This window comes from Lycium barbarum, chromosome 9 (assembly GCF_019175385.1).
Source record: "Lycium barbarum isolate Lr01 chromosome 9, ASM1917538v2, whole genome shotgun sequence".
Classification (NCBI taxonomy): domain Eukaryota; kingdom Viridiplantae; phylum Streptophyta; class Magnoliopsida; order Solanales; family Solanaceae; genus Lycium; species Lycium barbarum.
This window is the reverse complement of record NC_083345.1, coordinates 68,788,046-68,804,004: the sequence shown is the minus strand read 5'-3', so window position 1 is coordinate 68,804,004 and position 15,959 is coordinate 68,788,046. Positions and strand designations below refer to the sequence as shown.

Sequence of the window (15,959 nt, the reverse complement as noted above, 5' to 3'; positions counted from 1 at the left end):
GGAATATTGGGACTCTAACGGGGAAGACCATCGAACTAGTTAAGATTCTTAAGAAGAGGAGGATTAATATAGCTTGTGTCCAGGAGACTAAATGGGTAGGATCCAGTGCTAAAGATGTGGATGAGTATAAGTTATGGTTCTCAGGTAGGTCGAGGGATAGGAATGGGGTAGGCATTTTAGTAGATAATGACTTAAGAGAACAGGTGGTAAGGGTTAAGAGGGTCAGTGATAGGTTGATGACGATTAAGCTGGTCGTTGGAGGGTTTATTTTGCACATTATTAGTGCTTACGCGACGCAAATGGGCTTGGGCGAGGAGGAGAAAAGACGTTTTTGGGAGGATTTGGACGAGATGATGGGAGCTATGCCGCCCACTGAGAAGTTATTCATCGGAGGAGATTTCAATGGGCACATTGGGTCAATTTTGGGGGGATATGACGATGTGCATGGAGGTTGTGGTGTCAGGGACAGGAACGGAGGAGGAGTTGCACTGTTGGATTTCGCAAAAGCCTTTGGGCTGGTGATAGCCAATTCGAGTTTTCCGAAGAAGGAGGAGCACTTGGTAACCTTTCGTAGTTCGGTGGCTAAGTCGCAGATAGACTTTTTACTCCTTAGGAAGGACGATAAAGCTCTTTGTAAAGACTGTAAGGTGATTCCGAGTGAGAATTTAACGACCCAGCATAAGCTCTTGGTGATGGATTTGGAAATCAAGATGAGGAAGAGGATCAAATGGGGGAGTTTGACCATGACGGGTGCCTTGGAGATGGGGGAAAAGTTGAGGGCTATGGGAGCCTGGGAGAGTAGTGGGGAGGCGACCGACATGTGGGATAGGACGGCCAGTTGCATTAGGGAAGCAGCTAGAGAGGTGCTAGGGTCTCGAAGGGTAGCCGTGGTCGGCATCGAGGGGACTGGTGGTGGAATGGAGAAGTTCAAGAGAAGGTGGAAGCAAAAAAGGTGGCGTATGCGAGGTTGGTAGACAGCAAGGATGATGAGGAGAAGCGAACGAATAGGGAGTTGTATAAGATGGCGAGGAAGGAGGCAAAGTTAGCGGTTACGGCGGCTTTTGAACGCCTGTATGCAGAACTAGAGGACAAAGGCAGGGATAAGAAGTTGTACCGACTAGCCAAGGCGAGGGAGAGGAGGGCGCGTGACTTGGATCAGGTGAAGTGCATCAAGGACGAAGATGGCAGGGTACTAGTGGAGGACGCTCTCATTAGACGGAGATGGCAGTCATACTTCCACAAACTCTTGAACGACGAAGGGGACAGAGATATTGTGTTGGGAGATTTGGAGTCCTCCAAGAGGTGTCGTGATTTTAGATATTGTAGAAGTATAAAGGTTGAGGAAGTTAAGGGTGCTATTCGTAGGATGAGTAAGGGAAGAGCGATCGGGCCCGATGAGATTTCTGGGGAATTTTGGAAGACTGCAGGTTTGGAGTGGTTGACTCGACTCTTTAATGTCATCTTTAAGACGGCTAAGATGCTCGAAGAATGGCGATGCAGTACAATGATTCCATTGTACAAGAACAAGGGCGACATTCAAAGTTGCAACAATTACAGAGGGATCAAGCTGCTAAGCCACACTATGAAAGTGTGGGAAAGGGTGGTGGAGATGAGGGTGAGGAGAGGCGTGTCTATCTCAGAGAACCAGTTCGGATTCATGCTGGGGAGCTCAACTACAAAAGTTATTCATCTTGTACGGAGTCTGGTGGAGCAGTATAGGGAGAGAAAGAGGGACTTGCACATGGTATTCATCGACCTAGAAAAGGCATACGACAAAGTGCCGAGAGAGGTTCTATGGAGATGCTTGGAGGCTAGAGGTGTACCTGTGGCGTACATTAGGGCGATCAAGGACATGTATGATGGGGCCAAGACCAGGGTAAGGACTATGGGAGGAGACTCAGAGCACTTAGTGGTGATGGGGTTGCACTAGGGATCAGCTCTTAGCCCATTTTTATTCTCCTTGGTGATGGATGGATTGACGCGACAAATTCAAGGTGAGGTGCCATGGTGTATGTTATTTGCGGATGACATACTCATGATTGACGAGCCTCGCAGCGGGGTTAACACTAAGTTGAAGGTTTGGAGACAAACTCTGGAGTCTAAAGGGTTCAAGTTGAGTAGGATCAAAACAGAGTACTTGGAGTGCAAGTTCAGTGATATAGTGCATGAGGCTGACGTGGAAGTGAAGCTTGGCACCATGTCATACAGAAGAAAGATAGTTTCAAGTATCTTGGGTCTATTATACAAGGAAATTGGGAGATTGATGATGACGTCACACACCGTATTGGTGCAGGGTGGATGAAATGGAGGCTTACCTCCGGAGTGTTAGGTGACAAGAAGGTGCCACCAAAACTTAAAAGGCAAGTTCTACAAAGTGGTGGTTAGACCGACTATGTTGTATGGGGTGGAGTGTTGGCCAGTCAAGAAATCTCATGTTCAGAAGATGAAAGTGGCGGAAATGAGAATGTTGTGATGGATGTGTGGGCACACTAGGAGCGATAGGATTAGGAATGGAGTCATCCGAGACAAGGTTGGAGTAGCCTCAGTGGAAGACAAGATGCGGGAAGCGAGACTGAGATGGTTTGGGCATGTGATGCGGAGAGATGCAAATGCCCCAGTGCGGAGGTGCGAGAGGCTGGCTAGCGACGGTTTCAGAAGAGGTAGAGGTAGGCCGAAGAAGTATTGGGGGGAAGTGATTAGACAGGACATGACGCATTTCTTGCTTACCGAGGACATGACCTTAGATAGGAGGGTATGAATGACTCATATTAGGGTAGAAGGCTAGTAGGTAGTCACGTTTATCCTTTCTTACGAGTAGTTATATTGCTCTATAGTTTCTTGTCTCTTGATTTCTGCGAGTATCTGTTGGTTTATAATGGCTTATTTACTTTCATTGTTTTCATTTTCATAATTGCTTTGATTTGTTTGTCCGTATCTGACCTTTCTTATGCTTTTTCTTGAGCCGAGGGTCTTCCGGAAACAGCCTCCCTACCTAAGGTGGGGTAAGGTCTGCGTACACTCTAGCCTCCCCAGACCCCACGCTGTGGGATTCACTGGGTATGTTGTTGTTGCTGCTGTTGTATTTCTTTCTCTTTTTTCTGATCGTAATTTTTGGTGTAAGAATTTTAAAGCTTTCATCGGGATTCATTAGTCGCCTTCTTAGCTTCTATCTTTGCTCTCTTATACTCTTCAAATGCATCTCCATCTTGTGCTATTGGTAAGTTTCTATACCAACCCTTTTTTTCTCTTTAGGGTCTGTTTGGAAAGCCACCTGGTAATTGGAATTTGTGCAATTACTAGGGTAGTAATTACACAACTTAGTAAATTATACAATATTGTAATTAGAACGACCTGTTTGTTTGTCATAATGTAATTACAGTATAATTACAAGCGTGCTGTTTGGTTGCTCAAGTGTAATTACACAGTTTATTTAATTTAAAAATAAAATTTAATTATAAAAAATTTAAATTAATATTTAAAAAATATTTGCCTTTATAAATGATATTAAATTAGTTATTTAATAACACATTGTTTTTTGAAAATATATTAATTAATAATCATATATTTGTAACTAATATTGCAAAAAATAATTGATATATATTTTCAAATTAATAATATTTGATTTTAATTAATTATAAAACTTAAAAGAAGACTTTTTTTGTGAGAACGTCATGGATTGGATGTTTGACAAAAAAAAAATATTTATAAATATAATGCCATAACATTATTCAAATGTTTGACAAAAAAATCTATCAACTGTAAGTGAAAAATAAACAACATGCAAAGTGAAATAACAATGTCAATAGTACTAAAGCAAATAAAGTAAAATCGAAAATATAACCTAAATTTAAAATCCAAAAGAATTTTTTTAACATAATACTCTTATGTCAAATTCCAACATTACATAGGAAGTTCCAACGTGACTTAAGTAAATATAATTCAAAAGAAAGGAAGAATAAAGTCTATAACCTCATTCATAACGAAATTCTACTTTAATAACGTCACTCATTATATGTCAATTTTGTTAATGATTCATTCTTTCTAATATTAAGAGGTGTTCTAATATTAAGAGGTGTAGTTTCAAAAATTAGAATAATAGCACGGTTATGTTAAACTAATAGAATAAAAAAAGAAAAATACGAGCAATTACATGAAACCACAAGAAGTAAAGGTTGGGATTGAGAAGAAAGAAAATGAAAGATAAATAATATAAAATAAAAATAATTAGAAAGTAAAAATAAAAAGGAAATTAAAATAATAGAAATAAAAAATAAATTAAAATAAAACAAAAAAGAAAGAAACTAAAAAGTAACTCTGGAATTACAGGGTGTAATTACACCCAATTCTCAGCTCCCCCCCCAAGAATTGGAGAGTGTAATTACACCCTCTCAATTGCACCCAATTCCCACGTAACTGTGTAATTACTTGGTCAAACAAACAGACCAAACTGTGTAATTACACTGGCTTTCCAAACAGGCCCTTAGTAAATCTTTGCATGTCCTCATTATACCACCAAGATTCTTGTTCTCAAAGCCTAGGCCTAATTTTTCTTAATGTGACATGTCATTGTCTTCCACGACTATTTCTGTTAGCTTCTAAGTCTCGTGCTCCCCCCTTCAATTGCTTGTTCGTAAAATCTTTTGGTTTATTCCTTTTAGTCTCCACCAAATTGTTGGTTGCATATAATTTCTCTCTTTTTCCACCTAGTTTCTCACTTCACAATTCACATCAAGGATATGCAATGAGCCTATGTTTCAAGTTTCAACTACCCATCTGAATTCGACTATTGTATATATATTGTATACACCAATATTTAACCAGTGTTATCAAAAGCTAAAAGCGCAAAAAAGCTCTAGGGTTCGTTGGGGCTTTAAGCGCAAATAAAGCGTGGACTTTAATGAAAAAAGACGCAAATGAAGAAAAAATACAAATATATATATGTTTAGTCCAAGACTAATAATTATAACCGTGAATAACAAATATATGGACAAAGAAATTGGAAAAACAATTAACCCCTTAAAGTGAAATACTAATTGTTTAGTGTCGCCTCTTCAAGAAATGCTCATTGCCTTGATGACAACACCGAAGCGGACATTAAGCGAGTTGAAGCACTCAACATGTTTTGAGCCAAGCTTCAGAGTTAAGTGCTCTTTAGGCGTGCCTTTGACAACATTATATCTAACTACCTCCTTCAGTTGATGTATAATACTGTTTGATTTTGCCTTCATATGCATATAGAAATATAGTATCTTCAAAGTAAAAACTAAGCCCTTAGTTCAAAAGGAGTTCAATAACACTCATGATGCAATGCCTAGTTCCTATTTGTTTTACTCTGATCAAGCTTCCTTGAATAATGCAGGTGGTTGGTTGCTGAAGTTCGTGAAAGTATACCTAAGGTAGCTGCTGAAACTCAGTCAAGTTGTCCTAGTATCAATTTTCAACTGCTCTCCATTTCTCTTATCCATGATGGGTGCTCAATTCTGTGAGCACTGCATGTTTCTAGAACAGATGCTTTAATAAGCTTCCAACTGTTCTTGTGTCATTTAGCTCCTTTTATCTCGATGTCTTGAGAAAGCATTGAGAACCCTTGTCCCCATGTACTGGAGTCTATTTATTTCTTGAACATTTTTGGTGCGATCATTAATTCCTATATACGTATGATTTCTCCTTTTCAAAGTCATATTTGTGGAAAGATTTTTATATTTATGTATACGTATGATTTCTCCTAAACCTGCATCTTGAGAAAGCATTGAGAACCCTTGTCCCCATGTACTGGAGTCTATTTATTTCTTGAACATTTTTGGTGCGATCATTAATTCCTATATACGTATGATTTCTCCTTTTCAAAGTCATATTTGTGGAAAGATTTTTATATTTATGTATACAGATTGTATACGGGGTTTCCCTTCTGTCCATATGGAGAAAGTACGCTCCTAGCTGGTGCTTTGATTTCAATACTGTTTAAATTTTTCCTCATTGAAAATAAATTTTTCTTTGGTAGGTCCCCTTAAAAGTAGATTAAAGACATCTGGATAAAGTTTTGAAAACATTTTTTGGAAAAAAGAGTTTGTGGAAATTGCAAATCTGTTTGGATATTTGTAGCTTCTTTGAAGATGTGTGATTGTTTGTACATGAGAGTCTTTTCAAAAAGATTCTTGGGGAAACACTCTGAAAGCACTACCTTTTTTTGTTTTCATAATCAAAAGGTAACACTCTCAAATCACAAATTCAAGAAAACAGTTTTTGAATAAAGCTTTTAGCAATTACACTTCTGCAAAACTTATCCGATGCACTTCTCTAATATATGCCCTACAAAATGTATTTATTATATGAAAATCCCTGATGTTGCTCACCATCTTTAACTATCAGTTGAAATGCTTGGACTCTGACATTCTGAAAGTAGGCATAATCCTTGAAATTGCCTGATGCATGATAACCTATGTAAAACATATTAGCAGTTGATAACAATGACAACTTTGTAAGCTGGGAGTGCGAGTCAATTATGGCTGCAGAAATGGCTTTTTGAAATCTCGCTGTGTTTCTTTAAGAGATTACAGATAAAACTAATCGAAGTTGTATATGTTATTCCCTGAAAGTTGTCGGAGTCGGAAAACATTCATTTTCATGCTTAAATGTTATATACTAGACTTATTCTCATCTTATGAGGTCTTGAACCTTCGTAGACCAAGCGGATGCTTTACTTTCTTTCTATCAACTGTTTGTGCAAGAGTTAATCTAGCATGTGTTCATGAATTAGTTGACCATTAATCTGGTCTGGGATTGCAGATGCTACCCCATGTTAGCTGAAATTGTAAAGATTCAGCAAACCATCTTCTTTTCTGCCACTAATGTATCTCCGCATGCTCTTTTAATCCTCTTCTACTTATTTTCAATAATCTGCTTTATGCAATTTTGAAGATATGTTTCCACTTTTAAGGTATTGCTGTTCATCATTTCTGAATTTAACGAGGCGTTATTTTCTTTTCTTGTGATATTAAAATGTTTTTTCATACCTTTATTTTCATGAAGAGTTGTCTTTTAAGGTTTTGACAAAATCTTGATAAGTTATATGGTGTCTATCAGGAACTAGATTTTTTGGTTGAGGCCCAAAACAGCGTAAAATGTATGGATAACTTTCGGAAGCTATCTCCTCGTATTGCAGACTATGTTTATGCCCCAAGGGTATATTGGAATTTAAGCACATCAAAGCTGTTAACCATGGAATATATGGAGGCTACGCAAGTAAATGACTTGAAGGGCATCCAAAGACTTGGAATTCAGCCAAGTGATGTTGTAAAGTTGGTAAGTTGTTTCCTTTCACATTAAAGACATTATGTGACAATTACAAGCTTTCATGGTATCCTTGGTCTAGATGGTTTATAGCTTTCATTTCTGGTATATTGCAATTTACGCATATTGGTCATGTTTTCTGAATGCTCCATGTCCGAAGGTTATAGCCCACTTTACCAGTTTCCAAAGTTCGAATGGATGAGTTAGCGGAATGGTTGGGTTTAGCTTCTATAGGTAGCTGGATTCACTTTGTCTCTCATTTAGGATATCATGCTATTTCGGATTTCAGCCTTACTGGGGTGGTTCATGATTTGATGCAAGGACCATGCTGGTTAATCGTTATCCAAATTTCCATTTAATTTCTGTTGTTATTGCATAGATGTGTCTTATCTCATGGCATTCTTTTAAAAGATGTGAATAATAGATGTATATCAGTTTCTCTGATATAGTTTTATACTTTTCAATTGAAGTCATGATTAAAGGATCATTATACCACCTATGTAGGTTAGTGAGACGTTTGCCGAAATGATGTTCAAACATGGTTTTGTGCATTGTGATCCACATGCTGCAAACTTGCTAGTCCGCCCTTTACCTACTGGTCGTAGGAGCATTTTTGGTAAGCCTTTCATCTCTATCGTAATATTTTATGTTTACGGGCAAGGCTAGAGAGGCAGATTGCTTGCAGTTTTTGGCTTGTGTCAGTTACACAACACCTCAAAGGCGAACAGTTTTCTGTTTTCTGTGTAAGCGTGCGCATAGATTGGGGAGGTAAAGCTATGTCAATTTGGTACATGTGAGCCATCTTGAAGGATGGAATTAAGGTGGGGATGGATGGGTGAGGGGGAGCTATCTCCACCCACCACTGCCTTGGATATATTTGACCTCATAAAAGATGCAATTATTTTAGGTCAAGATAGAGTTGAAATGTGAAGCTAAAAGGGGATCCCCATTGGATTTGATTGCGAGATTTGTTTGGAAAGAATTGATTTTGGATTTGGTTTCCGGAAACAATTGTGCCTGGATGGATTTAGTATTAAAAAGTTTTGGTTTTGAAAAACTTTTGTATGTGGATTTGTGTTAAAAACTTTTGAAAAATTATGACTGAGCCTCGAGACACTAAAGATGTTGGTTAAAACGACGAGAAATATCAACTGAAGATCTTTATGTGCTACCAACTTAACCAAAAAGCAAAAACGAATCTCTTTGTTGGACATATGAATTGAATAGAAGGGGAAGGAAAGAAAAGAGGGGAAAGGGACTGCCCGGCTAGAAAGCCTGGTAAGGAAAAATTATTAAAGAATCACTTTAGAAATGTAGGGAGCTACATGAAAAAGGTTTTATTTTTGGTGGGGGTGGTTGAGCAGATATCCAAAACCTAAGCAATCCTAATGCCAAAAGGGGTAGGTCACCCCCCAAAAGTTGGTTTTACCTTTGTTCAAAAGCTTCTTCTATCTTTTTTTTTTTTTTAATCAAATCCACCATATTTATTGATAAAGAAAATATGTACATATCAATCCAAAAGTGATTGATCAAATAAATAAATGAACCAAAAACAGAAATGAAAAGGAAAGGAAAAGTGGAACATGGAGATACAGACTATGAATTTGAACAGAATATTAACAGCTATTCAAAAAAGCCTTGACTTGATAACATCTATCACACCTTCAAGTCTCACAGGTGGCATGTTTCAAATCGTTTGAATCATTCTTCAGGCATCTTAAAACTGCTGTGATCTTCTGTCCAAACCATCATTTATATGGGAGCCAAAACCACTTTCAAATCTGCATCAGTGTCAGGGGAGCATACATCCTAGACTAGATATGTGTACTGTCCATACTAGTGCATACAGCATTTGAATCTGCATCTGTTGCTTATCAGTCTGCTGGTCATTGAAATCTGTCAATGTTCAGCTTAATCTTTATCATGAGACCAGGTTTGTATAGTATTTGATCCATAATTATCACGGCCTGCTACTTTGATCATGTGTATCACAACATTTGAACTAAGGAATGAGCATGCCAAGCACACTAATACCACCCTAATACAGATGCTGCAAATACTCATAATCAGGTGACAAACTGTGCTAAGTGATGATATCAATCTGGTGCTTTATCTTGAATGGTTCTTATTCTCAAGTTTGGAATTCCTCTCTTCTCCAAATTCAAAATCCTCTTAGCTTGACTTGGCAATTCCTGAAAATTATGAAACTGAACTGATCCTGCAAAACCAAAAACAAAGTTAGTTAAAAAATCTGCAAGCCCATTTCCTTCTCTATGTATATGCTCCACAGAAACTGTGTGATCAGCCATCATCCTCTTTATATCATCCACCAACATTGAGATACTCCAAGGAACCTTCCATTCATCATTTAGAATCATCTTCATGGTCATGGAATCTGTCTCTATGGTCACTGGAAAAAGCTGTTTTACCACACAGTGCCTCAGTCCCATTCTAATAGCCTCAGCCTCAGCCACAATATTTGTTCCATTTGCCAAAGTTTTTGCAGCTGCATACACCAGATCTCCCTTTTCATTTCTTATACAAAAGGCAGCAGAACTTGGACCTGGATTTCCTTTAGCAGCTCCATCTGTATTGCACTTGTAAATTCCAGGTGCAGGTCTCCTCCATTCAATAATTCTACAAATGACAGTAGGCTTATATCCTTCAAAGAATTGAACCATCTGGTGCCATATAGTTGGAATGTTCATCCCAGGGAACTGAAGTTTACATAACATATGAATGTTCATATTTATGTCATACAGCACTCTATTCAGATTCATATTTCCACCATGAAGCCTATTGTTTCTCCACTTCCATATTTCCCACACTATAAAAGCAGGCACTGCTTTGTATATGGTCTTCATTTTGAAATGGCATTTTGCTTCCCACCAACTTCTTATAGCCTGCTTGACCTGAACACAGTTCATGCTCAGTCCTGCCCCCATATTGAAGTATCTCCAGACCTTTGTAGCCAATTCCCATGTTAGGGTATAAACAGAGGTTAGCTGTTAGTTAATATGAAAGAGTTAATATTTTAAAATCTATGGAAAAGACATGGACCATTGACTCACCATTACCCTCAGAACTGTCGAACCTTAACTTAGGCATACATAGGTTATGCAAAATGGCATGAAATAATTACTTGGGGAGTTGTAGGTTAAAAGGAAAAATATAGCAGTAAAAAGAGGTGTTGATCCTTATGTTTTCTGTTTGCTTTGGAGTGTAATTCTTATTCCAACTTGTATAAATGACGCATGAGCGTCCTGAATAGGAACTCTTACCCTTTTGGTTGTTTCTTTTAAATCTCTCGAATGTGGGTGTATCCTTTTTGTCCCTTTTGTTCAGTAAAATTCTTTAAGCTTACATACATCATTATGAGTATTTTCATGCATGTATGCCATCTGTTTAGGAGTAGTTTCAATTTAGGATCCAAAATTCCTTTTTTTCTCAGTAATGGGCAAGGTGGTTCTTCAGAATCCACTCTCCAGTTATGTGTTTTAATGTCTTTCCACTCTTCTAATCCGTCCTGAGATGAACACATCTACCAGTTGCCAAAAAATTGAATGTCTGCCTGAGCAATGAAGATGACATTGTGTAGTTCTTTCTCTAAACATTTATCCATCTTGCACAGGAAGGAGAAAACCTCAGTTGATACTGTTGGACCATGGTTTATACAAAGAACTTGATTACAACACCAGAATAAACTATGCTTCTCTGTGGAAGGTGAATTGCATTTCCTTGATAAGTTGTACATGCAGCTATTGGTTTACCCGTTCTATTAACATTACAATGTGGCATATACTGCAGGCTTTGGTATATTCTGATGCAAACGGAATAAAGGAAAACTGTGTAAAACTGGGTGCTGGAGACGATCTTTATGCAGTGTTTGCTGGGATTCTCACAATGAGGCCTTGGAATAAAGTGATAGATCCTTCAGTTGATCATCTTGTTGTCAAAGGCACGGACGGTGACCGTTCAGAACTGCAGGTAACTTATTTATGACACTGGAGCTAAGCTAAGATTATGAATCTGCTGAGCATCTCGTCCTAGATTCAGGGAGTGCTTATTCCTCCTTAGCGTTATTATCTAGCTATTCAATATATAGCTTTAGCTGTATCTTGTGGGGTAACATTATAATGTATCATGTAATGCTTTTGTGAAACTTAATAGCGCATATACCTTAACCAACTCATCTAACTTCTTCCTGCCTGTGCTTCTCCTGTTTGGGGTCTATGTTGAAATTAAAAGGAAGGTAGAGAAAATGATTTGTTATAGAGAAGTCTGTTAATCTGTTTTTTAACCTTGAAAAACACTAAGTATTCTCTTACTTATTTAATTAGTATGCTTGCTGTCAATGAAGGTTTGAATCACTTCTAATTTCATTTGCTTTTGTCGACGTTTCCGTTGTTCTGCAGATGTATGCTTCCCAATATTTTCCACAAATCACTGAACTTCTGAGGAGATTGCCCCGGGTTATTCTTCTAATGCTCAAGACAAATGACTGCTTACGAGCAGTTAATGGGTCATTGGTATGAGTTTATTTTTGCTATTAATATATGGTTATACTAGCATGAAAATCTTACAAACTCTGAGAACCCTCTTTTATCGGATATGCGAACCAACTTATTCAAAATAAGAAATTCGATGCTTGTGGACCCTTATTGATTTAGTTAACTCTCCGCCGTCCTAAGACAGAAAATAGAGGAAAATACTTCCTGCCATTTTCCAAAAGGTTTATTTTTCTTTCTTTTTATATTTGATATGGTAAAAGTCCATTCCCAAAACCCTGAGCCCAAAAGTGGCATGTTTCTAATTTTTCCTTGGTGAATCGAACTCCCAACCTTATAGGTGGAAGATCCTGACCACTAGGCAATCCCTCACTCGTCTTGCAAAAGGTTTTATTTTAATTTTATGTTAGAAATATCTCAGTTGTATTAGTTGCAACACAATGACCTTCAAAACTTGAAGTACCAAAATAGCTGGCTATTAAGTAATAGATACAAGTATTTCCAAATTGTTTTTCCTCTCTTGTCCATTTCGGTGTTGGTCCTTCATGTCAATGAAGCATCCTGCGAATTCTTCTAACGTGACTTCAGCAATGATCAGCTGATATTTCTTTCATTCTTTATCAACAGATTCAAGGGCCTTCTCTTGACTCATTCTTGATCATTGGAAGGGTTTCATCTGAAGCCGTCCTTGAGTCTATGTTGTCGCAAAAGACATTCTTGTTATCTTGGATCAATTTTTGGGTACAGAAGATTTTGTTGGAAGGCCGGCTTTGCGTAATGCATATAGCAGTGTGGCTTTTGCAACTTAAGAAAGCCTTGACATTGTGAAAGCAAGTATACTTCCAATTTTTTTGGATGTCCCAAAATGGACGGACATAGTGAAAGCAACTAACAATCAGGTGATTTTAAATTTGGAATTTTGTTAAAACTTTAGAAGTTGGATGCATCGATTTTTTTTTTTCCCGCAACTCACCGTGTCAGCCCGATCTCTCGTTGTGGCAGAGCCTGGAAGATCACAATTCTTTTGTAATAAGCTACGTTTACATTTTTTTAGCAGAATAATTTTTTTAGAGGAGGCAATGGAAGCAAAAAATGATGAGTCGGACGAGTGCTTCTGGTTGTAAAATCCTTTAGGATACTCCTAAGATGAGGATATTTATTGGGGGATATTATGGTAAGTTGGCTAAGAAATGTGCAATTTCTTTTATGACAGACTTCAGCTCTCACGATGATAACTTTTGGAGGACCACTGCTTTTGATATTTGTACCCTCACGATTGGATTACAAACTTCTAATCCCTGTGCCAAATTTTAGTATATTAGGGGTTGACATTTGCTTGAACTGCAGAGTCGTACGAGGTTGCTCTTCCTCGAGTCACATATTCACTTGTAAATAGACTAGCTTGATAGATTTCTCACTTATCCTTGAGTATATAGGTTGCTTTGCTTTTCGGACCAAAACAAAGTTAGCTTTGCTTTAACATTGATCTATCGATTTACAAATTACAAATTGAGGAAGAGCGTCATGGTGGGTTGGCATCGCATGTGTAACAAAAAGTTGCGAGAAAATGTTTCTCTGGCTACTTTCAATTTGAATAGGATAAATTATTACTACAAAAGTTTTTATAGATCTCGTGTTATTTGTTACTCGTTTCCTATGAAGAAGTCATATAACTACAACGGCATTTGTAATGGATGATAAAATAAAATCGCCTAAAAGTGGTGAAGAATTACACTTTTGGTGAAAAGAAGAAATTCCACTCTAGATATATTTTTATTTGGATAATAGTAACTGTTGGCACTAGGGGTGTGCAAAGTAAATCGATAAACCGCACCAAACCGATAAACCGAGTCAAACCGAGAAAAAAACTCGACTAGTGATTTGGTTTGACTTGGTTTGACTTGGTTTGGTGTTAGAAAAAAAAACCCGACCATAATTGGTTTGGTTTGGTTTTAGCTAAAAAAAGTCAAACCGAACCAAATCAACTCAACATTACATGTATTCAATTTTTAAAATATTTTATACATAAAAATATTTATTTGTAATGTAATTTATAAATATTTCTTAATTTTTTTCATATTTTTACATCTATTATCATATTATTCAAGTTTGAATTTAGGATTTTGAATGTGATTAAGTTTTATATCCTATGGATGTTAGTAACTCATATAAAGTCCAAACCAAAACCAACTCAACACTAATACTAACAAAAGAATTTCAATTTACCCATAGAAATGACAATAATGTTGGCTATCTATTCTTTAGTTTTGCATAATTGGTTTAGAGAGTGAAAATACAGAACTTAAGTTTTTTTTTTCTTGTCATGTAATTAATACTTATTAGCCGTACTTATTTTAGCATGACTTAGTATTTTTAGATTATGGTCATTTTCTTTATGGCTTATTAATTAGCAATATTTATTTTAACCGATTTTATTATCTTTTATTGAATATTTTAATACAATGTCATCACTCTTCTCACATTTTGTGTTATTTTCTTATGAAACACCTTAATTACATAGTTGTATCTTACTAGGACTAAAGAAATATTTGACGTAAAAGTTATATGTTTTGTATCAAGATTATTCCGAAAAAAAACCCGAATAACTCGAGAAAACCGAATAACCCGAGAAAACCCGAGGTTGAAAAATCCGAATTTTATTGGTTTGGTTTGGTGTATAAATTTAAAAACCCGACGCAATTAGTTTGATTTGGTGTTTAAGAAATTCGAACCAACCCGGTCCATGTACACCTCTAGTGGCACGATCCTGAGGCAATCAATGAATTGAATCTTTTGACTAATAAAAAGGAGTTTGTCTATGTAATGATCTTTGATATTGTTTGAGGTTCTGCAAAGGTTTACTTTGAGGCTTATTTGAAAAATAAAATAGTAGTAGTAAACTTTAGCTCCCATTCTTTCCCATCTCAAAGAGATGCACAAATCCGTGACTTGTCATCCTATGAGTTAAAAACAAGTTTCATATTGCCCGTGAGTTTTTCTTTTGTTGAAACTTATATAACTTTTATTATTCCAAACTAAAGAGGTGAATGGGAGGTGCATGAATCAAATTAGAGATGTTAAGATTCAAGGGACCATGCTATTAACCCCATGCGAAGTAGCTTTGCTACCAACATGACTTGTCTTGCAATGAGGATGCTTCAACTACTCTAATTGAGACCTGAGAACTATGGTGTAACCACATCCAATGTGGACGGGGAGCTCATTAAGTATATAAGCAATATAAGAAATAATTGAATAACTTTATATGACACACTTTTCTTAATTTTTTTCCTGATTTTAAGTGCTCCACTTGTCCCATTTTGTATGACACAATTTACTTTTTAGTTTGTTTCAAAATGCGTGACATTTTTATATTTAGAAACAATTTAGTTTTAAAATTTTCATTTGCCCTTAATAAAATAATGTATAGCCACATAAATATTTATAAAATGTTTTAGACTAATTTCAAAAACAAAAAAAAAGAGCAACCCGCGTCTTGTAACACACATCCCATAAATTAGGATGAAGAGAGTATAGTTCAAATAAAAAATAAGTATAGTTCAAATAAAAAATATCACATTTACACTCCCAATCCCTGTGTATTTCACGCAGTGTTTTAAAAAAAAAATATATATATATATATATATATATATATATATATATATATATATATATATATATAATTATTATTTGAGGAAGGTAACAACACAAACAATGATAATAGCCTAGATAATTTTGAAATTGAAATCTTCATTCACTTCATCATCAATCTTAAGATTAGTCCTTCCCAACCTCAACTAATATTTACACTGACTTTCGTTTGTATATCCAAAGAAGGAGAAGGGCCAAAAGTGCAAGAGCAATGACAACAAATGGATAAAGTTCCTTCAGGAACATAGTGTTATGAAATCTCTATTGTATCAATGTCAGGCATAATCATCTAAAAAAAACTTTTCATGGTAGTGTTATTTTCTATGCGAGTTTCTTTTTTTATTTATACATTTTAGGAAAAATCAGTACAACATGAAAACATGATAACATAAAGTATAAATATCATTATACCAATAATAAAAATCATAATTTATAGCAAAAATACTTTTAAAACAATAAAAAATAAATTTGATGCCCGGGGCGTACGCCTTTTCACCCGGGGCTTACGCT

General features: G+C 36.5%; 1 protein-coding gene across 4 annotated transcripts in view; it reads left to right on the top strand.

Annotated features, from left to right (window-relative positions):
• Positions 1–13,139, top strand: part of LOC132608908 (putative ABC1 protein At2g40090) — a 31,954-nt gene extending 18,815 nt beyond the window's left edge. Inside the window, exons 6-13 of one of the 4 annotated variants that reach the window (XR_009570607.1) lie at positions 5,360–5,396; positions 7,084–7,302; positions 7,795–7,906; positions 10,922–11,013; positions 11,098–11,277; positions 11,706–11,819; positions 12,426–12,697; positions 12,856–13,139. Coding sequence is in view for 1 of the 4 variants with exons in the window: in XM_060322698.1 (XP_060178681.1) it covers positions 5,360–5,396; positions 7,084–7,302; positions 7,795–7,906; positions 10,922–11,013; positions 11,098–11,277; positions 11,706–11,819; positions 12,426–12,626 (955 nt within the window). In the remaining 3 variants the exon portion in view is untranslated. Of the gene's footprint in view, positions 1–5,359; positions 5,397–7,083; positions 7,303–7,794; positions 7,907–10,921; positions 11,014–11,097; positions 11,278–11,705; positions 11,820–12,425 lie in introns of all 4 variants that reach the window. The other 3 variants (XR_009570608.1, XR_009570606.1, XM_060322698.1) reach the window with 3 other exon arrangements.
• Positions 13,140–15,959: the final 2,820 nt, after the last annotated feature.